The sequence below is a fragment of the Ochotona curzoniae genome, unplaced genomic scaffold (assembly GCF_017591425.1).
Source record: "Ochotona curzoniae isolate NIBS_2020 unplaced genomic scaffold, NIBS_Ocur_1.0 contig_883, whole genome shotgun sequence".
Classification (NCBI taxonomy): domain Eukaryota; kingdom Metazoa; phylum Chordata; class Mammalia; order Lagomorpha; family Ochotonidae; genus Ochotona; species Ochotona curzoniae.
The window spans coordinates 69,835,913-69,858,794 of NW_024466599.1; the positions used below are offsets into that span (position 1 = coordinate 69,835,913).

The 22,882-nt window shown below is 36.2% G+C and overlaps 1 protein-coding gene and 1 pseudogene across 4 annotated transcripts in view; both read right to left on the reverse strand.

Annotated features, from left to right (window-relative positions):
• The window catches only part of TSGA10 (testis specific 10), a 106,635-nt gene that overhangs the window by 40,285 nt on the left and 43,468 nt on the right, over nucleotides 1–22,882 (reverse strand). For all 4 annotated transcript variants that reach the window (XM_040993778.1, XM_040993777.1, XM_040993776.1 and 1 more), the window contains 4 exons: nucleotides 22,405–22,556; nucleotides 8,277–8,392; nucleotides 5,069–5,223; nucleotides 284–339 (listed from right to left, as the gene is read on the reverse strand). In XM_040993778.1, coding sequence (XP_040849712.1) covers nucleotides 284–339; nucleotides 5,069–5,223; nucleotides 8,277–8,392; nucleotides 22,405–22,556 — 479 coding nt within the window. The remainder of the gene's footprint in view (nucleotides 1–283; nucleotides 340–5,068; nucleotides 5,224–8,276; nucleotides 8,393–22,404; nucleotides 22,557–22,882) is intronic.
• LOC121165203 lies at nucleotides 11,417–11,807 on the reverse strand (annotated as a pseudogene).

A 22,882-nucleotide genomic window follows, 5' to 3' on the forward strand; every position in this document is an offset into this window, starting at 1 on the left:
TCACTTCTCTTACACTTTGGGATCCTACACTCACCTGCTTGTAGTTCAAGAGGCTCTCTAAAGTACTTTGCCTTTCTCTTTACTTTGAAATTCTTTCACTCTTATTTACTTAACAAAAACTATACTCTCTTTTACTGCCCCTTACAAAGATGCAAATTTTGTTTCCACCTTTTTTAATGTATACATTTAGGTTTTCTTTGAATTTCAGTTATTACTCTACACCTAAACTAAGCTCTTTGCTTCCCCAGTATGTTTTCAAATATTTGTTGAATAGATGATTTACCTTGAAGCTTGTTCCATCTCAGCAATGATATTCTTCATGCCTGAAATGGTCTTTTCCTTGAAAAGTAATATAAATGTTACATTTAAAAATTATCTTAAACTCTCATTTTTGTTAAAACTAAATGAATAAAAAAAATCTCCTGTCCTCCCCTTTTGATTTCAATTTGATTTAAAACATTTATTTCCTATTCTTTTCTACACTCACAAGTACAGTCTATCAGTGTGAATATATTTGTGGAGCAAAAACGACAAGTTGCATAATGACACAAAGGCTTCACTCACATGTACTGATATTAGATCAGTGTACCAAATATTATGTTAGTCACCTAACAACACTCAAAACTCAAAGGCACCCTGCTTTTAGAAGCAAACCAAACGGTAAGCACTGGAGTATCCTACAGTGGTAACAGACCTAATTTACTTCCTTATACTCTTTATTTTAGAGAAACAAGTGATGTAAACTAAATTTAGTTCTCTAAAATAACATTACTCAGTTATATTACTAATACTAGCAACACTGTCTTCAAAAAGACTTCCAATGAAATTACAAAAATTAATATTTTCAAGCTTGAGTTAATAAGGAGGTCAAATTTGATATAAAACAAAGTTGTAAAGGAATAAACCATTTATATTCCCCTTTTGCCAAGGTTTTTGAGGGAACAGAATTAGTGGAGTCAGTCAATCAAGATCGAGATGAACTTGAATATCTTATTATCGCAAATACCATTTTTATTCTGCCTTTTAAAGCTGTAACTGAACCTGAATTAGTCTAAAACATAATCAAATATTTAGAGTTGTCTTTAGCTCTAAAAAAAAAAAAGCAGATGAATCATTCTTTTAGTAAATAATGACCAGATTTCACCCTTCACTTTGAATTTTCAAACCCCAATTAACAAGGTGAAACAAAAATGAAAGTTAAAATTATATTCCTCAGTTCTGCCTCCAATTTTTTAGAGTTCCGTGTGTGTGCACGCATGCCCATTACCTTCCTTTGTGCTCCATTTCAGAGTATTTTTAGCTATTGTTTCTCATTCTGCTTTCTGATAAAATGATGACAATTCCATATATGGTAGTAATAGATAGTGTAGTTAAAATATCCATTACCCAAACCAGTTAAATTTCTTTGAGGAAAATCCAGTGAAACAAAACCTAAAAATCACAATACTGCTTACAATATAATCCTTCTCTATTGCTTTTAGAACATAACTAATATAGTTATTAGCAAATTCTAAAATACAACATAAATTTCTAGTGGCACTAAAATTTATTTCTTGGTTAAGCTTGAAATATTCCTTATAAACCTAAAAACAGCCTTTTCATTACAATAGAAGATTATCAAGGAAGATTACAAGGTATCCAAGGCAACAGAATTAACAAGTATAATTCAATAAGATACCCTCCTGATCTGTTTTTCTCTTAATATATGCCTAGAATAATTTCTCAACTTTTCTATCACGAACAATGAAACACTCCCATACCATCTCATAATGTTTATGTTATTAAGGATGTAGATTGAAGTTGACTTAAAACTCAGCCTGGACAGGATGGTCATAGATGTATTTAGAGAAAATAACAAAATTATGGCTCTTCTTATTAAAAAAAGGTACAGACTTATTATTAAGTTTTCTAATTTTAACTGGTAGCAAGTGATAAAAACATCTTTTTAAACTATGATGATCAGAAAAATTTCACCTTATTCATAACATGTTGACTTTTTTTTTAAGATTTATTTTTATTATTTTTTCATTGGAAAGGCGGATATACAGAGAGGAGAGACAGAGAGGAAGAGCTTCAGTTCCTTTGATTCACTCCACAAGTGAGCGCAATGGCCGATTCTATGCCGATCCGAAGCCAGGAGCCTCTTCTGGGTCTCCCACGTGGGTGCAGGGTCCCAAAGCTTTGGGCTGTCCTCGACTGCCTTCCTGAGCCAGAGGCAGGGAGCTGGAAGGGAAGTGGAGCTGCCGGGATTAGAACCGGCGCCCATTTGGGATCCCGGGCATGCAAGGTGATGACCTTAACCACTGCGCCACTGCGCCACTGCGCCACTGCGCCACTGCGCCACTGCGCCGGGCCCACATGTTGACTTTTTCAATGTCAATTTATTTGTGTAATCTAACAGACTGTAAAAATAGTACTGCTTTACACTGGAGGGCATTTGTTAGCTGAGTTCTGAAATACCACAGAAAATATTTGCTCTACTGACTCTCTATAACTGTTATAAAAAGTTATTTCTCCTTCAGAGGTTGGATGTGTTAACTTTCATAAAATCTTATATAGTGTTTAACTTTCAACTGGGCTTAACAACTTGATATTCCTTCTACAGGAAAGATAACATCGTTAGAGTTGGCAGATTAAAGGCAGCATTATGTAATAGCTATGGCAGGTGGAAATGAGATTCAGGAAGATGTGAATTATTTCTGAATGCTAGTTTTTAAACAGAAATTAGCACTTCAAAAATGTTAGTGTGAGGAGCAAAATTCTATCTAAAAATTCTAAAAATTTCAAAGACAATTGATGAGCCTTAAGAGTAAGTAAATTAGGGCCCGGCGCAATAGCATAGCATCTAAAGTCCTCGACTTGAATGTGCCAGGATCCCATATGGGCACTGGTTCTAATCCCAGCGGCCCTGCTTCCCATCTAGCTCCCTGCTTGCGGCCTGGGAAAGCAGTTGAGGACGGCCCAAAGCCTTGGGATCCTGCACCCGGGTGGGAGACCCGGGGAGCTCCTAGCTCCTGGCTTTGGATTGGCTCAGCTCCAACTGTTGTGGCCGCTTGGGGAGTCAATCATCGGACGGAAGATCTTCCTCTCTGTCTCTCCTCTCTGTATATCCACCTTTCCAATAAAAATAAACAAATATTTTTTTAAAAGAATAAGTAAACTAGTATCTCCTACTTCATTCATATCCTTTGATGACTTCAGTTAGGCCCACAATATCAACTCTTATTAGCCTCAATTGAATTTCCTTTCCAAATTAAAAAAAAAAAAATCAAAATCCTACCAATGTTTTATCTGCATGCCCCAAAGACAGTTCAAACTTAGCATGTCAATAACCTTCCTCTCTGTTTGCCTCTTTTATGCATAGGAACTCGACAGGTGGTTTTCTAAACAAGAAGCCACATTTTGTCCATTTTACCTCTCTTTCTACCCTGTCAGTTTCCTAACACATGTCTATCACTGCCCTCTTAACTTGTGTCCCTATATCAGTATTCCCATTTTCCTATAAGCCATCTTTAGCTGGATTTACAAGTAACAAATAGTTATTCTATAATAAAGACATAATGTTAACATTTAATTTACATTATTTCAAAGACCTTTTATATTTATAATAGAGTCCACATTCATAATCATATAAAGGTATATGTATAAATCTTTATGATGTTTTTTACATACTATTTGCAGCCTGGCCTCTGGCTGTACTGAACTATCAGATAGTATCATTAAATTCTCCCAGGAAACCACAGCTCTCCTGTCAGCTGTTCTGCCTGGATCACCTCCCACTGGCTAGCTTGCGATCATTTTTCAGGGCTATCCCAGTACTTTCTGGAGAGATTCTCAAAACTTCCTGTTCTCCTGATCCAGTTCTAGAGCTGAATCAGATGTGTTTCGACTAAACTGTAATAACATACTGTACAAACACCATTGTGGCACTTAATGTAGCCTACAACAGGAATATCTTCGTTTATCTCTCCCCTTATTATACCATACAGGCCCACTCACTCTCAGTTTCCAACATAATAAATGAAATGTGTCAACAGATGCTTATAAGTGGATGAAAACTTAACTGATGATTAATTTCTAGAAAAGTGGGTAAAGACCCTTTTCCAATGATGATGTCTTCACCAAGACAATTATAAAATAACAGCTTTGGAATTGCATTCAGAAGGAGTAAAAAGTAGAAAAGGGGACAATGACCCTTTCACCTTGTTGGCAATATCTTTTCTTTAACAACAACAAAAAGGAAGGAAGCAATCAAGTAAGCAGATAATAACTGTTCAGCTTTATTCACCAGCTCCACATGATACATTCTCAAAACAGAGGGTATAACAAAGAAATGTGTTTCTAGTTCCAAACTGATCAAAAAAGCAGTTTCAAAGGAATAAACATATTGCCTTCCAAGGTGACAACCTGAAAATATGTTTCAAGAAGTAATCAATCTTGGAGCTGGCACACTGGCTCAACTGGTTAATCCTCTGCCTAGAAACACTAGCACCCCATATGGGTGCCAGCTCATGTCCCTGCTGCTCCACTTTTGATCCAGCTCTCTGCTTGTAGCTTGAGAAAACAGTGGAAAATGGCCAAAGATCTTGGAACCCTGCATCTGTATGAGAGACTGAGAAGAAGATCCTGGCTCCTGGCTCCTAGCTTCAGATCAGCTTAGTCCACCCATAGTGGCCATACGGGGAGTGAACCAGCGGATGGAAGACCTTTCTCTCTGTCTCTCTTTCTCTCTATTAATCTTCCTTGCCAATAAAAATAAATTTCTTTTAAAAAGTAATCAATCCTGCTACATTATTGTTACACTTTACATTTAGATATTTGAATTATCTAGTATCAGTGAATGGTAGTCATTGATGCATCACAGAAAATACTGCCTATTACATTTGCACACATACATCTAAGACCATCTTAAAATAGTCCTAAGTTAGATTTTAAGTTTCCATCCTTTAGAAAAAATGTTGAGAAAATCCTAGTGTTTCATTTAGATTCAAGTTCTTTTAGACCCCAGCTTAAACATTAACACATTTCATTTCAGCATTTCTTATAAGCCACAGGTCTCATAACATACTTTCATTGCCAAACTCTCTCCAAGGGATGCAATATTCTCAGATTTTTTATCCAAGCATGCTTGCAGGCATTCCTTTTCTTTAGCCAGATCATTGAGAGTTGCACCAAGAATGCTGATTTCTTCTCGTTGTGCAATGCTTTGCCTTGTAAAATTATCTAAATATGAAATCATAAAGATATAATTTTTATCAAGACAAAAGCTTTTTTCCTAGCGTAAGTAGACTGAAATACTTTTTTCCAAATGTGTCCTCCCATATTATGTCCAAAAATTAAAATCAACAGTATTGTATTCCAAATAAAAAGTGGCTTTGGGGTTAAGTGTTTGATGTAATGGTTGATATTCCCAGGTAATATGCTAGAGTGCCTGGCTTCAACACTTGGTTCTCTTCATGGCTGCAGTTTCTTGCTGATGCAGATTTTGGGGGGCAGCTGTGATGACTTAAGAAAGTAAGTTCCTGTCAGCAGTGTGGAAGACCTAGACTAAGTTACTAGCTTCCAGTAGCGGCCCTAGTCTAGAATATTGCCTGGTGTTGGCATTTGGGGGGGTTAACCAATGGTAGAGAGTTCACTCCCTTTCTGTCTCTCGAGTAAATATTTTTTTTATTCTAGATTCAGAAAGCATGGGTTTTGTAACTAACTAAAACACTACATGATGTTCTAAATGGCTCATAAATATGAAAGTACAATTTATATCTGTAAATTAGAATAGCAAAGAAAAACTACCAGAAGTTCTCAAAGCAGACTGACAAATGCGGCAGGGAGGAGGAAATGGGTAGATGAAGTAGATACAATGTCAAAACGACCTGTGATCTTTCCTACCGTTTTTTGCCTTCACCTTCTAGCCTTTAGAAATGACTACTATAAAGTCGATAAATTAATGTGCAATTGAGTCATCTTCAAGACAAATGTCTTTTAAGAGCTTCATTTTTATAAAAAAAAAAAGAATGTTATAAAATTCTATAAAATATCATGCAGGAACTCAGAAACAACTTATATTTTGGCAAGACAAAGTCCATGTTGGAGGTCCAAATGATTAGTAAAGAACAGTAGTTTTCAATCTGATTTCTTGACAAATACTATCAACATCATATGGGAATTCAAACTCTTAGACTACCACCCCAGACTTACTGAATTAAAAATTTGGGGGGACTGACAGCAGTTTGTTGTTTTTAGCCCTCCACCCTGCAGTAATTCTAATGCACAGTAAATTTTAAAAAACAGTGATCTAGAAAATGGCTTTTTAGCATTGTGGGGTGAAGGCTGGTGCCTGCAGGACTGGCATTCCATATGGGCACCAGTTTGAGTCCTAAATACTCCATTTTAATCCAACTCCCAGATATTATGCCTGGAAAAGTAGTGAAAGAGAGCCCAAGTCCTTCAGTCCCTGTACCTATGTGGGAGACACACAAGAAGCTCCTGGCTCCTGGTTACAGACCATTTGGGGAGTAAGCTAATGGATGGAAAATCTCTCTGTATCTCTTCCAGCCTCCCTGCCCCTATTCTTATTTTGCATTCCAAATAAGAAAACAAATATTTTAAATAGTAATTTGCATTTCAAATAAATAAATAAATATTTAGAATAAGAAATAATTAAAAAACAGTGAGAAAAGAAGAAGCAATAATCAAGAGCAGAGGAACAAATGTATCAGAATTACCCAGGGATATTGGTAAAGATAAAAAAAAGTTGTAGTCCCATGCTACCTCATGAGTCTGGCTCCAGTGATCTGTATTAGCTCTTAATCTAATCCTGATAAACCAAAATTTAAGGACCACTAGGACCACTGGCCTAGAAATTTACAAGAAGACCATGCTTCTAAGTTAATCTCCAATAGCCATCTAGCTACAGTGCTTAAGGAAGTAATATCATAGTCATTATGCCAATAACACCCTCTAAATAGTTCTTGAAAATGCATCATTTATCTTTTCGTAGGCAGTACTGTCTACAAGTAACATACATGTTTGGGCTGGTTTTTACGTCTACATTCATTCCTACTTTTCCTACTAGCATTCAATCAGTTACTAAAATAGCTTAGCAGCAATTCCTATTTTTTAAAAAAATCTATTTCACATTCCATTCTATTTTCCTGTGATCATTTAATTGCCCTACTTCTTAAGAGATGTTTCCCATTCCTTTTAGTTTCCATTTAATTTCCCATTCATTTTTCATCCTACAGTCAACTCTCAAACTTTTTTTGATTCTGTGTTTCCAAAGCTTCCAATGGGCCAAATACAATTCACTTTTCTTATCCTCATCTTATTTCATTCTCAGAAGTGTCTGGCAATTGACCTTTTTGTAAAACACTTTTCTGCCTTCCAAAACAATCTTCACTCCTGAGTTTTCTTCCTACTTCTTTGGTCTCTTCTTACTCAATCCTGGATCCACTTCTCATTCTCTACATTTTTCCAAGGTGATTTTATGGTTTTAAAACATCATGTATTATGCTTATGTGTTCCAAAAACATACTTCTCTTTTGAGGCACAAACTTACATATTCAACTGCTTACCTGACATTTTTTACTTATACTTAACAAGGTCAAAAAAAGAAAAAAATATTTTTCCTTCAGTATTATCCTTCATATTTCTTTTAAAATATTTCCTGTCTTCACAAATACCAGTCTAGCTTCCTAGTTGTTCATGTCAGACATTTTTTGAACTTCAGTAATAGCAAATGTTAAAAAGTAATTCCTGTGCTCTAAATAGGTTCTTTTGGAGCTCTCATAAAATGTTTCTTTACAATAAGATCAATTAAGTATATTTTATAGAGATCACTGCTAAGAAACCTAAATAGACTTCATAAAAGTAATTTTCTCCACAAGCCCAAGTAATATCACAGACATAGCCAAATATTGTATACTATTCACTAAAACTTAAACATATTATTTCACTATGATAGCTATGAACAAAATGAAATAGGGTAAAAAATTGTAAGTTTAAAATTGATGATCATTATAAATTTACAAAGTGTTGCCACTTTAGTTAGGTATTTCTTTACTTGGCAAATTTTAGGTCATTGCTAAATATCTGTGGTCCTATAGCTAAGTAAAAGACTTCTATTGCAGAATTAATTTATTCATTATTTACAATTCATAAGCTTTTAAGTGAAGGAGAAGGAACTGTTTGCAGGTTATTTATACTATTATTTGCGAGAAGAAAATACATTTTCCAGTCTTCAGAAAAAAACTAATGTAACATAAGAAGGAAAAACTCACCAATTTTTTCATCCAAGCACATAATTTTCTCCTGAGTAAGTTGCAGCTCATATTTTTTCTTAGCAAGGTGTCGCTGAGTATCAGAAAGATCTTTTTCTGTGTTTTCATATAAAAGTCTGCAAACATTTTAATAAAACTACTTCTGAAATTTTTATGTTAACTTTTAGTATATTAAATAAAAACATTTAAGGATCCTAATAAGATTTCCCTCTTTTAATGGTTTCATTTTAAAATCAGACAATAGAAAATTCTGAAAACAAATGATAAAAAGGAATCCTTAATCTATCACTCCAACATCCACTACTATTAGTATATTTCTTTATTTACATTTTAAAGTTACCATAACTTCAAATTCACATTTTTCACCTTTATTTAATCATTGATATTTTTAGTCTTATTATATAGCCCTCCAAATAATTAATTTCTGGACTAAAATACTACACAAATAGTAGTAATTTATTTTAAAACTAGTATTTCCCCATATTAGATATTTGGGTTCACTTTATTTTTTCGCTTTTACTATTAAGTCTGCAATGAACAGAATTTTACTCATTTCTCAAATTCATATTGCGTGTCTATTTTGTACCTAGCGCTAAATGCTGAGGAAGTGTGGTGAGCTGAGTAGCAATTGGCCCCATTCTCATGGAGTTCATCCTTGAAAGACAAGTAACTCTAGAGTGTGAACCAGAGGATGGAAATTAACTTCCTTTCTGTCTCTACCTATCACTGTTTTCATATAAATAAAGAAATAATTTTTAAAGATTGTCTAGAATCATGCTGCACAACCAAATCAATTACATGAAATTCTTTGGGAGTAGGAATTAGGCATTATTTTTATTTTAAAGCTCCTTGTATGATTCCCTTATGTAACCAAGGTTGTTAAGGACCAGTTCTTCACGTCACTTCACATAGGAGAGCAAAGGTGATAAATTAAAGCAGGTGTTACATGAGGCAACATGTGATTGTGGTTTGACGGCACAAAGTCACTGCCTTCTTAGGACTCTTTTATTCACACATAAATGTAAAACTTTTCAGAATACGGTGTGGCTGTTCTTTTATACAATGTCCATTTATACAATGACTTAGTGACCAGTGAAAAGAAGGAATAAGTTATCAAGGCACAAAAGCCACAGATGGGCCTTGGACACATACTGTTTAGTGAAAGAAGCCAATATGAAAAATCTACATAATAAATGATCCCACATGTTTGCCTTAATTTAACCTGTATTTTTTTTCTTTTTCTTTTTGAACCTGTCATTGATACTGTCTCAACACATGTGTTTTGAAAAATTGAACTTGCATTATTTTTAACATATTGTTTACTCAATACTATGTCAATCAATTCCATAACACCATATATTGTTGCTGATGTTTTGTTGGGGCTTTTAACTGACCGGGATTTTCCTCTGTTAGCTCTGCCTTCAGACCAGAAAAGGTCTCCCCAAGAAGCCGTTAAGGTTATCTGGACAATAAGATGCTGGACTCTATGCTGGGTATGTGCTTGCAATGAAGGAATCTCAACTGAACTTGAACTGTGGTTATGCAGCAAGGTGGAGGAATCCACCATGGGGGGAGGGTTGTGGGAGGAGTGGGGGAAATCCCAGTGCCTATAAAACTGTATCACATAATACAATGTTATTAACAATAAAAAATAAATTTTTAAAAAACCCAAATGATCCCAAACATATGACATTCTCAACCAGGTGGTCAAAATAAAAATCAACAGTAGTAAATCATATTGATGTATGTGCCCAGATATGATGTGTGTGTGTGTGTCTGGGCACTCACAGAGATATACATATATCTACAATGACAGTTCATCTCTATGATCTTCCCCCAAACACAAATCACTGCAATCTAACCAGGAGAAAAACATTAGATAAACCCCAATTGAGAGACAGTTACAAAATAACTTGATCAATACTCTTCACAATTGTCAAAGTCATCAAAAACAACGAAAGTCAGAGACTGTAATGGCCAAAGGAAGCCTAAGGAGACATAATAACTACACAGAATGTGGTATCGTGAATGGGACACTGGGACAGAAAAGGACATTAGGGACTATCAGTCTCAACAACATGCTGAGTACCACTGATTTCTGGAGCGTTGCACTGCAGAGGGCATTGGCAGTTCTCACCACTAGGGCAATCAACAGTCATCCTTCCCACAGTCCCCTCAGAAAGAGGGAGGAGCTGGTATGCTCTTACATCCAATGAGCCAGTATTGTTCTACATATGGACCAAGTCCATCAACACTTCAGTCCCCTGCCTGTGTCCTACACAGTGAGGACTCCACGCATGCTCACACCTCAACTATCAAAGCCACCATGACTATGGTAAGGCTCACCTTACGGCCCAGAGCCACAGATATTCAGTGTATGCCTACACCATGAATCATGGGGCTCCTGCTGCTACATGTGCACCCATTCCTCAGACGTGGGACACAACAACCTAGTAGGCTGTTCCAAGGGGCCACTGTTATTCCATGTGTGACTGTTTTCCAGGGCCCAGAGTGTCAGCACCATGGACACTGGAGCCACTGCTGCTGCAGATTCCCCATGCCCTACTCCAGAGCAATAGCCCTCCTGCCGTTGCAGCGGCTTGGGGAATGCATCATCGGACAGAAGATCTTCCTCTCTCTCTCCTCCTTTCTGTATATCCGATTTTGCCATAAAAATAAATAAATCCATAAAACAAAAATAAGGGACGCAGAGCTCAGTTTTGCAATGTTAGAGCTGCCAGGGCGCATTCGCGCGCCCTCTCTCTCGTGCACGCGCGCTTTCTAATGAAGATCACTTCCTGACTAGCAGTGAATTAGGAAACTGGCCTCCAATTCTGACCAGATCTCTCTGTATCTGTTACAACAAAGCCCAGCTGTTGGTGTGTTGAAGGTGGCACGACACTGCAGGCAGGTGCTCTCACATACAAACACACATCACTCAATGTAATGAGAGGATGCACTGCAGGCGAAACACGGCTCCGGCCGCATCACCCCGATTCTCAAGAAGGAACCCCAATACACAATCTTGACAGACATGAAAAAGAAGTTAAGCGGAGGAGGGACGCTACAAACGGCAGAGATGGTATCTGGTGGTTGGTCTTTGCACTCCCACTCTCCGCAGGCAGCCAGTTCCTGTGCACCTACAGGGTCTTCCTCGCGGTCAGGACAGGAATGATGGACCCCAGCTCGGCCTGCAGCCTGGGCCTTCTTGTGCCACTGCAGCAGCACCGTGCTGTTGTTGTCGAAGGGGCTCTTGAAGCCACGGTAAATGTACTTCATCATAAGTTCACGCTGCTCATGTCCAGGGGCTGCACGGCACGAAGCTGCCTGGAGGGCCCTTCACAGCCTGACTCTTGGTGTTGATGATGGGGGCTCTTGAGCGCAGCCTGCAGTGCCTTGCCACAGGTACTGGTCCACTTTGCCCTGGTCGGGCACCGACTGGCCTTCGCTGCAGTTCTCCTCACCCACGAACTTGTTCTCATCCACGTCCACCTTGCGAGAGTGTGCCAACTACACCTTATTCTTTGCCATCCCTGCGGCCTCCAAGCGTCCCACAGCCCCAACATGCCCCAGGATAACTTTCTTAAAACACTTTCCAAAAGACAGTATGTCATTTTTTTGTCCCTTCAGAAAGTCAACAGCAAAGTAACTGTCCCCCCGAGCTGCGGCTGATCAGTATGCTTTTGTTTTGACTGGACCAGTCCCATCTTTTAGTGGCCATTGCTTTGAAGGTGCTTTGTCTTTATACTACCATTAAATCCATGTTTTTTCTCCCATTACAATTTTTCCAAGAAATGATTCAGGACCTTGATCCTCGCCTCGATACATCATCATCAAGCTTACTACAGTTGAACATAAACAAAAGATTATAAAACAGGTACTCAAGAAGGATCAGATAACTCATGGGAGGACATCAATCAGACTAACTGATGACTTCTCAGAGAGACACTTCAGGCCAAAAGAGAATGGAGTGACATATTCCAGATCCTAACACAAACAAAAAGTTGTCACTCCAGAATAACATATCCAGCAAAGCTTTAAAAAAAAGGGAGGGGGGATTAACTGGATTTATTTAAACATTTATTTATTTGAAAGTCAGAATGAGAGCGAGCGAGCAAAACTGAGAGATCTCCAACCTGCTGATTCACTCCCCAAGGTAATCCCCAGCACTGCACCAGGCTGGAAACCCACTATGTCACAACACCACTCCTTCCTCCCCCTTTCACCCTCATACAACTGGATTTATTTTTAAATAAAATATCTGCACATGCTATGGCCAAAATGGTTTTACAGCATGAGATTGCTTACAAACTTGAGAAACAAACCCAATATTTTATTGCCAAACATACTATTATAAAAATCTCTGCTGTAGGGTCTAGTGTTGTGGCTCAGCTGCCCTCTGTCTATAACACTGATCCCAGGTTCTGTCCCAGTTATTCTACTTCTAATCATGTTCCCTGCTAGTATTCCTGGAGAAGCAATGAAAGATGGCCCAAGTGTTTGGGTTCCTGTTACCAAAGTGGGGAATCCAAATGAAGCTCTGGGCTCCTGTCTTCAACCTGGCTCAGCCCTGGCTTTTGCCGCACCCTAGGAATGTAAACCACAGGATGGAAGCTCTCTCTTTTTATATAACTAATTTACTTATTTATTTTATTATTTTATGATACAGTTCCATAGGCTCTGGTGTTTCCCCACACATTGATTTTCCCTATATTATTACAATAGTATCATACTTCATAAGCAGTCTTAAGTACATAATTGTATGCCAATGGACAATGGCAGAGAGTCCAGTATCCTATTGTCAAGATATATTTAGTAGTTTCATTGAAAGTCTATCATTATTTGAGAGCAGAGATGCATACTGCATTGTATCTTCACATCTGAATATTATAGTCTCTATTGTGTAATAAAGTTACTATACATCCCCTTAAACAAAAAGCCATAATACAAAACAACAGGAAGAAAAATAGAATATTTACAACATGAAGTTAATACGATACTGAATGACAAACATATCATTGAAGAAATGGAAAACAAAGTCAGAAACCTTCTTGAAGAGAAATATGCTACTGTATGATCTATGGGTCACTGAAGAAGTTAATAAGAAAAAAACTTTTTTGAAGAAATGAAAATAAAAACAAAAATTTCAAAACCCATGAGATGCAGCACAGATAGTATTGAGAAGGACATTTATAATATCAGGTGCTTACCAAAAATTAAAATATTTCAAATAAATGATTTTACTGCATTTCAAATACTTAATAAAAAAGAAAAATGAGCAGGAAGCAAGAAATGATAAAAATCACAGCAAAAACAAATGAAATTGAAATTTATAAACAACAAATTACAATAAGAAAGCCGTTTTTTAAGAATACGAGCAAAATAAACTTTTAGCCACACTAGCAAAGAAAAACAAGATAGAAAAAATAAGTAAAATTAGAGATGAAAAAGAAAAACATACCAAGAAACTAGTAAGATGAACTCTTGTTGAATGGATCCTTCGCTCATTATGTGGTGTCTTTCTTCATTGCTCTTAATATTTTTCACATTGAAGTCTACATTATATGATGTAAGAATGGCTATACCAGCTTATTTCTCTTTTCCATTAGCCTGGAATATTTGTTTCCATTCCATCACTTTTAGATTACACATCTTTGTTGGTGAAATGTATCTCCTGGGCCTTGCACTGCAGGCTGATAGCTAGTCCTCGTCTCGCACACGCCAGGATCCCATATCAGTGCTGGTTCTAATCCCAGTGTCCTCACTTCCCTTCCAGCTCCCTGGGAAAGCAATCAAGGGTGGCCCCAAATCTTAGGACCCTGTAGATGCATAGGAAACCCATAAGAGGCTCCTGGATCCAGATTTGCTCAGCTCTGACCATTGCTGCTGTTTGGGGAGTGAATCAACAGATAGAAGTTCTTCTTCTCTGTCTCTTCTCCCTGCATATCTGACTTTCCAATAAAAATAAAATAAATCTTTAATTTAAAAATAGAAAAAATAAATACGTCTCTTGTAGGCGAGAGATGGGTTTTGGGATTTTTTTATTTAGTTTGCTAATCTATTTTGCTTGATTGATAAATTTAAGTCAGTTACATACAGGGTTAATACTGCTGGGTATGTTATCCTGAGCTGACAATTTTTTCCTTTTAGAATGTGGAATATGTCACTCTATTCTCTTCTGGCCTGTGGAGCTTCCACTGAGAGGTCAGCTGTGACTCTGATTGGGGAGCCTGTATACGTTAATTGATTTTTTTCAAGTGCATAAGGATCTTTTCCCTGTGTTCAACTGAAGAGAGCTTGATTATTATATGTCATGTTGAAGATCAAGTTATTGAGAGTTCTGTGACCCTCCTGTATTTTACTTCCCAATTCATTCTCCAAATAAGAGAAGTTTCTCCTTTATTATTTCATTGAACACATTTTTAAACCCAGCTTCTCTTTCTGTGCCTTCTAGAACTCCTGTAACTCTTATATGCAGCCTTCTAATAGTGTCCCGAATTCTTGAATACTTTTCTTAGCTTGACTCAGTTCCTCTTCCAGCTTTTTTATTTTTCCCCCTGTTGAAAGAAATGTCTTCCAATTCTGAGATTCTTTCTTCTGCCACACTGAAAGAGGCAACCAACAGAATGGGAGAGAATTTTTGCATACTATAAAATGGATAGGGGACTAGCATTTAAGATTTACAAAGAGCTTCAGAAATAATAGCTACTGCAAAGCAAACAAACCAGTTAAGAAATGACAAAAGACATGAGAAGATGTTTGAACAAATTCAAGCAGGGACAAGACTTTTTAAAAATGCTCATGTTCTCTAGCAGTAAGAGAAATACAATTGAGGTTCTGCTTCACTGAGAATGGCTTGCACACCGAAATCTTCTAGCAACACACGCTGGCAAGGATGTGGAGAAAAGGTACCCTACTGCACTGCTGGTGGGACTACAGACTAGTGCAGCCACTACAGAAGTTGGTGTGGAAACTGCTAAGCAATTGAAAATCCATCTACTGCTTGGCCCAGCAATCCCACTCCTGGGGATATATCCTACAGAAGTGAAACCTACATATGAGAAAGCAACCTGCATCCTTATATTCAAAGCAACACAATCCACCATAGCAGCACAACCCACAACAATAAAGATGGAAGCAGTCCAGACGCCTGTTGAAAGCTCAATGCATAAAGAAACTATGGCAAAATTATTCTATGGAATACTCCTCAGCCATTAGAAAGGGGAAATTCTGCTATGGGCAACAAAATGGTCCCAGCTGGAAGGCACTACACTTAGCGAAAGCCAATATGCATGCAAAGTAAAAATATACAAATTAAAAATATACACAGGGCAACAACTATATACATATATCCTCATAAACAAACACTATAATGAACACTAGAGTACTGGGAAACAAAGAAGTGCTGCAGTACACATTTCTACTCCTGAACAATGAAACTGTTAACATACCCTGACAAGACACTAGATTCTCTACACCTACAATGTCATGACAGAATGACTAGAACTGTGACTGCAGCTATAGGACTATACTATTGTAAAATACAGGGGCATATGTGAGGGAGAAGAAAGGATGGGGTGGGGAGCCATATATCTACTAAAACAGTATAACGGAAAACTAAAAAATTAATGATCAAACAATCAGTGATTCTATCATTTTTCCTCTCACACTTTACCACAAATATGATACTTGTTTTTGCTTCAATACTAGAATTTCTGTTGTCTGATAAGATGCTCCTCTCAACCCGAAGTCTTCCTAGTCCCTCAGTGCCTCAAACTTGATCCTGTTCAGACACACTGTAACACGTTAGAACATATCTCTCTTGGTGCAAAAAAAAAAAAAAAGTTGTGCAATCATGCACTTTTTTCCATGAACTTTTGAACATCCCTTAAACAGTGAAATTCAGAATGCTCTTAATACTGTAATCAGGATGTGTAAATTACTTGTAAATTTTATATGAGTTAATACAGAAAACTATATAATACATGGTAGAATGAATCACTATGTCTATTATAATGATAATGGATATACAAAATAAAAAGAAGTAAATTATGACATCAAAAACAGAAAAGATGGAAAAAAATTAAAAGCACAGTTATTTAATGAGCTTTGATTTATCAGTTAAAATAGACTCATAATTGTAAGAAGCTAGAAGCATCATGATAATTATAAAATAAAACTTATAATACATGTACAAAAAAGAAATTATGTCAAAGCCTATTTGAACATCAAGTCCACAAAGCAAGACAACAAGAGGGGGAAAAAAGCAACTAAGATGCTCCAAACTAATAGAAAATAATTTTTAATGATAATGATAAATTATATAGATCTTCCAATTAAAAGAAGTAAAGTGGCTAAATGGATAAAACTACAACTACAACAACAAACACACAGCCTAGATATATTACTTGTTGTCTACACCAGACTCACTTTACTTGTAAAATACGTAGAGAATGAAAAGTGAAGGGATAAAAAAGAATTAGATCCAAATGAAAACCAAAGAGAACATGGGAAAGCTGTATGTGTATCAAAATGGGTCTTAAGTAAAAACATGTAAAATAAGACAAAAGGCATTATCTAATAATAAAGGAGTCAGTTTATCAACAGGATATAATTATTATAACTAAGCATGTACCCAACAACAAAGCACCTAACTCCATCAAGCAAATAGCACCAGATATGAAGGAAGAGACAAAAGCAATATACACATAGGAGACTTCAAGCCCCACTTTCAACAATAAACAGATTAGTCAGGCAGAAAATGAATTTTAAAGATTGATGGACCTAAAAGTCACATTCAGAACATTTCATCCAGAGCAGCATCAGAATACACATGTTCCTCAAGGGCACTAGAGCAATCCACGAGGACTGATCACAGGTTAGATCGCAAATCAGATCTCAATTGGTTTTAAAAGACTGCAATCATGTGATGTCTTCTGACCACAACAGTGTACAACTAGAAATAACTATCAGGTGGAAAACTGGAAAACTCGCGAATATGTGAAAATCAAACATCACGCTCTGGAACAACCAAGAGCCAAAGGAGGAGCCAAAAGGAAAATTTAATAGCTTGAAACAAACAAAAATAGAAACACATGTCAAATTTATGGGATTCAAGAAAAGCAGTTGCAAGGCAGAAATATTCACTGTCAACAACTACCTTTAAACATTAAAAAAAAAAAAACCCCTACAGGTATACCTCAAACTAAGCTCAAAGTTAGCACATGAAGAGAAATAAGATATTTATTTCTTATGTATCACAGCTTGTAGATAAAACTGTCAATGGTGAAAAACAAGACAAAGATACCCACTTTGCTACTTCTGATCCATTTAATACTGGTAGTCTTAGCCAGAAAAATTAGGCAAGAAACACACACAAAAAATAAAATTAAATGACAAAGGAAAAATCATAATGGTCTCTGAATATGATATGACCTTATAGGTGAAAGATCTACATTTTGAAAACTATAAAACATGTAATAAAGAAACTTATTTTATCTTTTCTTAGAAAAAAATATCTCCTATGTTTATGAATCAGAATAATCAATATGATTATGTCAAAATTATCCAAAGCAATCTACAAATTCAATGCATTCCCTATCAAAACCACAACTGTAATTTTCACAGAAATTCTAAAATTCATAAAATTACAGAAGAATCTATTAACCTAAAGCATTTTTAACATTTCATGATTTCAAATTATTACAAGTAATAAAACTGCCTGGCATTGGGGTAAAAAAAAAAAAAACACACAGAGCAACATTTGGAATGGAACAAATCGAAAATAAACTAAAATTTATATAGTCAACTATTCTTTAACAGACTTCAATTTTACATTACAAAGGAAGGACAGTTTCCCATAAATGTTGCTGAGAAAGCTAAACATCGTATGAAAGAAAGAAAGAAAGAAAGAAAGAAAGAAAGAAAGAAAGAAAGAAAGAAAGAAAGAAAGAAAGAAAGAGAAAGAAAGAAAGGAGAAAGAAAGAAAGAAAAAGAAAGAAAGAAAGAAAAAGAGAAAGAAAGGAAGAAAGAAAGAAAGAAAGAAAGAAAAAGAAAAACTGGATCTTTATCTTACATCACACAAAAAGTCAACTCAAAATGAATATAAAATTAAACTCAAGCCTTGAAACTGTTAAATTCCTAAAAGAAGGAGTCTGGCACAATAGCCTAGTGGCTAAATCCTCCCCTTGCATCCACTGGGATCCCACATGTGCACAAGTTTGTCTCTGGGCTGATACACTTCCCACCCAGCTCCCTGCCTGTGGCCTGGGAAAGCAGTCAAGGATGGCCCAAAGCCTTGGGACCCTGCACCCACGTAGGAGACCCAGAAGAAGCTCCTTGCTCCTGGCTTCAGCTTGGCTCAACTCCAGCTGTTGTGGCCACTTGGGGAGAGTATCAGTGGACAGAAAATCTTCCTCTCTGTCTCTGTTACTCTCTTTCCAAAAAAAAAAAAAAGAAAAAGAAAAAGAAAAAAAAAGTGGGAAAGTTCTATGACACTGGTCTTGGTAATGACTTTTTTTTACTTTTATTATTTTTTATTTTAATTAATTTATTTTATGATACAGTTACAAAGGCTTTGGGACAATAATTTTTTGAGATATGACATGAAAAACACTGGCAACAACAGCAAGAACAGGAGTGGGCGCAGTGATGCAATGGTTAGACCACTGCTTGGAATGCCTGCATCCGCAACAAGAATGTCTGACTACAAAGTTTCCCCTGTATCTCCAATCCAGCTTCCTGCTAATAAGCAACCTGGGACAACAAGTGACAGCCCACGTGTTCAGGCACTCTGCCACCCACGTGGGAGAGCTGGATGGAGTCCTGGCCTCCTGATTTTAGCCTGGTGCAGCCCTTCCTGTTGGGGAGCAAACCAGCAAATGTTAAGAGTTCACTCTTTCATTCTCTTTCTCTCCCACACACTTTGTTTCTCATTCCCCTTCCAACTATCAATTCTCACTGTCACTATGGCTTTCAAATAAATAAAATCAAACATTTTTAAAAAGGAAATTGGCACTACATAAAAAGTTTTTGCACAACCAGGGAAATAATAAAAAGAAAAGGCAATCCATGAATTGGGAAAAAATATTTTCAAATTGAATATCTGATAGGAAATTAATATCCAAGTTATACGAAAAATTACACAAGTTAATAGCAAACACACACACACATACCCCAAATATCCCAGTAGTTAAGAAATGTGCAAACGGCCTAAACACACATTTTTTTTCTATGAAGATATTCTCATGGCCGATCTATATGTATAAAATATGTGCAATACTACCAGGGAAAGGTCCTCATACTTGTAAGAAATGTAGTTTTTTATTGAAAGGACACTAAACAAGAAACGTTGATGAGGACATGGAAACAAGGAAACCCATATAGCACTGTTAGTAGGAATATAAATTCTTATAGCCACTACAGAAAACAGTATGCAGGTTCCTCAAAAAATTAAAAATAAAACTACTTCAGGGTATCAATATCAGCCAATCAACAAATTTACCATATCAAAACCCAATTTAGTTGCAGTATTATTCACAGCAGCCAACCAGGGAAACAATCTGAATGCCTGTCAACAAATGATTCATTCACAAGGAGTCTTCAAAAAGTTCATAAAGGGGGTGGGTGTTCAGCCTAGTGGTTAACATACCTGCATTCCACATTGGAATGCCTAGGTTCTATGCCTAATTCCACTTCTAATTCCAGCTTCCTGCCGGCGTACACCTTGGGATGCAATATGTGACAGTTCAAGCAGCTGGGAAGTCCACTGGGTTGAATCCCCAGCTTCTGGCTTCAACAAGACCTGGTCCTTGCTATTGAAGGCTTTCTCTGTCTTTCAAATAATTACATAAATATTTTAATTTTCTTGTAAAAAGAAATTATTAAGAAGACAAAACAGCAAGTCACAGATTGGGAGAAAATAATTGCAAAATGTAAATCTGACAAAACCCTTACCTAACAAAATATAAAAACAACTTCCACAAATTAGCAACTCAATAAAATCATACAAAACACTGAGCAAGCATGCAACTAAAGGGGACATATGGATGGCAAATTAGAAAATGAACAATTGTTCAAAATTACCAGTCATTAGGGAAATGCAACTTAAAATTAAAATATATGCTTATGAGAATAGCTATCCTATTGTAATAACATGGGAGAAAACAATGGGTGTGTGGAGAATGGGGAGAGAGGATAGGGAGGTGGAGGGGGGAAATTCCTACACCTACAAAACCATGTCATGGAAAATAACAATAACAATAAAAATACAAAATAAAGGAAATGGCATAAATTTTAAAAAGCATTTATCTAATAAGCATTGACAATGAAAACTACTTAACATTTCATACACAGCTAGTGCAAATTTAAGATAATAGTGTACAGACACTTTTGAAAGCAGTTTAATGCTTTTATTTCTTTAAAAGTGAAATAGATATATCCATTATATTACTCAGTCACTGTACTCCCAGGAATTAATCCAAGAGAAACAAAAGTACATTTCCACATAAAGATTTACATAGGAATGCTCTTAGCAGATTTATTTGTTATAAGAAACAACCCAAAAGTCCATGAATATGTACAAATAATAGAATACTAGTCAGTAATCAAAACAATGAAATAAAATCATAAGATGAGTAAGTCTCAGTGTAATTATTTTGAGTGAACCCATAAAAACAGCAAAAGAACATACACCATTTGGTTTCATTTACTTAACATTTAAAAATCCAAACAAATCTCTGATGGAAGAAAAATTAATCCCTATCTGGCAGTGCCAGGCATTGCCAGATAGGGTAGGGAGAGAACAGAGGAGCATAAGGACACTTTGGAAAGTAGACAATACCAGTCATTGTGCTAGCTGATGGTTTTATAGTTACATATTTAAGTTAAATTTTACTAACTGAAAACATTAAATATGCCTAGTTTACTGCAGGAATAAAACAAATTATAAGGCAAATAATACCAGGAACCTTTAATCACTATGCATCTGCTAAAAATTTTTAAAGACTACCAAAATGAATACAAAGAAACTGTGATAGCATGAGGAAATATTTACAGTAAATAATTATATGAAATTGACCAAGTATAAAACTATGTAAGATTGGTCCCAATTGAACAGGAAGCTTATATAATATACAAAGACACATAAATTTCTGATTAAAACCAGATCTGTATTAATAACATTTTTCCTCAGATTATAGGATCAAGCGTAATTTGAATTCTCTTCCTACAGTTCTCTATTTTGCTAGGTTTTCTTTGTTGTTATTGTCATCCTGTTTTATTTGATTCTTTTCAGATTTACAATAATCTTACAAGCAGGAGGTATTAAAATAAGTAAAAAGAATGACTTTTGGTGACCGTTTGTCCTGACAACTGATTCTAATCTATATACCAATGGGAAGACCAAAGAGAGACTGGAAATTTGTATGTGGACCAAGTATTACCTGTAAATATGATAACATACTTACCAAGCATATAAACTCTCATAATTATTCACCAGTGCATTGAGACACAAACATGCCCAGTCTCTAGAACTTATTTTTCTCATATTAACAGTTCTAGACTAAAGCTAGGAATGCAGAAGTCTTCAAAAACTTATTTTCCTACCCATATTGTTTGTAAGCTGCTGTTATTTCTTCCACTGCTATATCAAGTTTGTATGAAGGGCCAAGAACACTATTTGGTGTTCAACTAGCAGAAGTTCCATTACATGTCCTTTTCTCTAACACTTTTCATTATATGCTAAAGTGTCCTTTTTCTAAGCTACTGTCAAGCATGTGGTTTTTTTACTTTATTCATACCCCAAAACAGAATTTAAAGTTATAAAGGTAAATTAAAGAACCAAATACCAATGTCAAATACCAGAGGCTCTTATTCCAGTTCAGCAGTAAAGCTTTTGCAAATGTAAGGTTAAAATGACTATATGTGTGATTTTAGTTACAGTGTGGCATTACCAGACTATGACTTCTTTGAAAAATTGTTTAGTGTGTCCTGAGGGTTTTACAACTTCAAAATAATCCTCTCAGAAATTAAAGTCAACAATAGTAATTCTTGTTATAAAATATACAACAGAAAACAGAGCTGTTAGTTATATGATGAACTGTTAGTTGTTAGACATCATTTAGTTTACCTCAAAGAATTATTCTCTGCTTTTTGTCTGCCAAGTTCACTTTCAGTATCCATTGCCTTTCTTGCTAGTGATTTCATTTCTTTTTCCACAGTAGTTATGGTTTCCTTCATCAAAGTCATATTTGACATTTGCTCCATACGCTCATCATCAAGCTATATAAGTAGAATGACACGGTTACTGCCATCAGCAAAATGCCTCAGAAATCTTCCTGAAGAGAAGATTGCACATCCCCAATGTACAACCTGGTTCACAGTAAGATCTACATGATGACATCATCCTGTACTAAATGAGAGGCTTGGTGGACAAGGCAATATGCAACTGCAACAAGAACAAGCCACTTCTATAGTTTTTCTGCAAAGTGCATCACAGTGTACCAGTCTATATTGTTCAATCTTGTTCAACTTGACTACAGGATACAAATCCTATTTACAAAAGGATTTAATTGTAGTTTATTAATACTGGACACCAATATTAATAC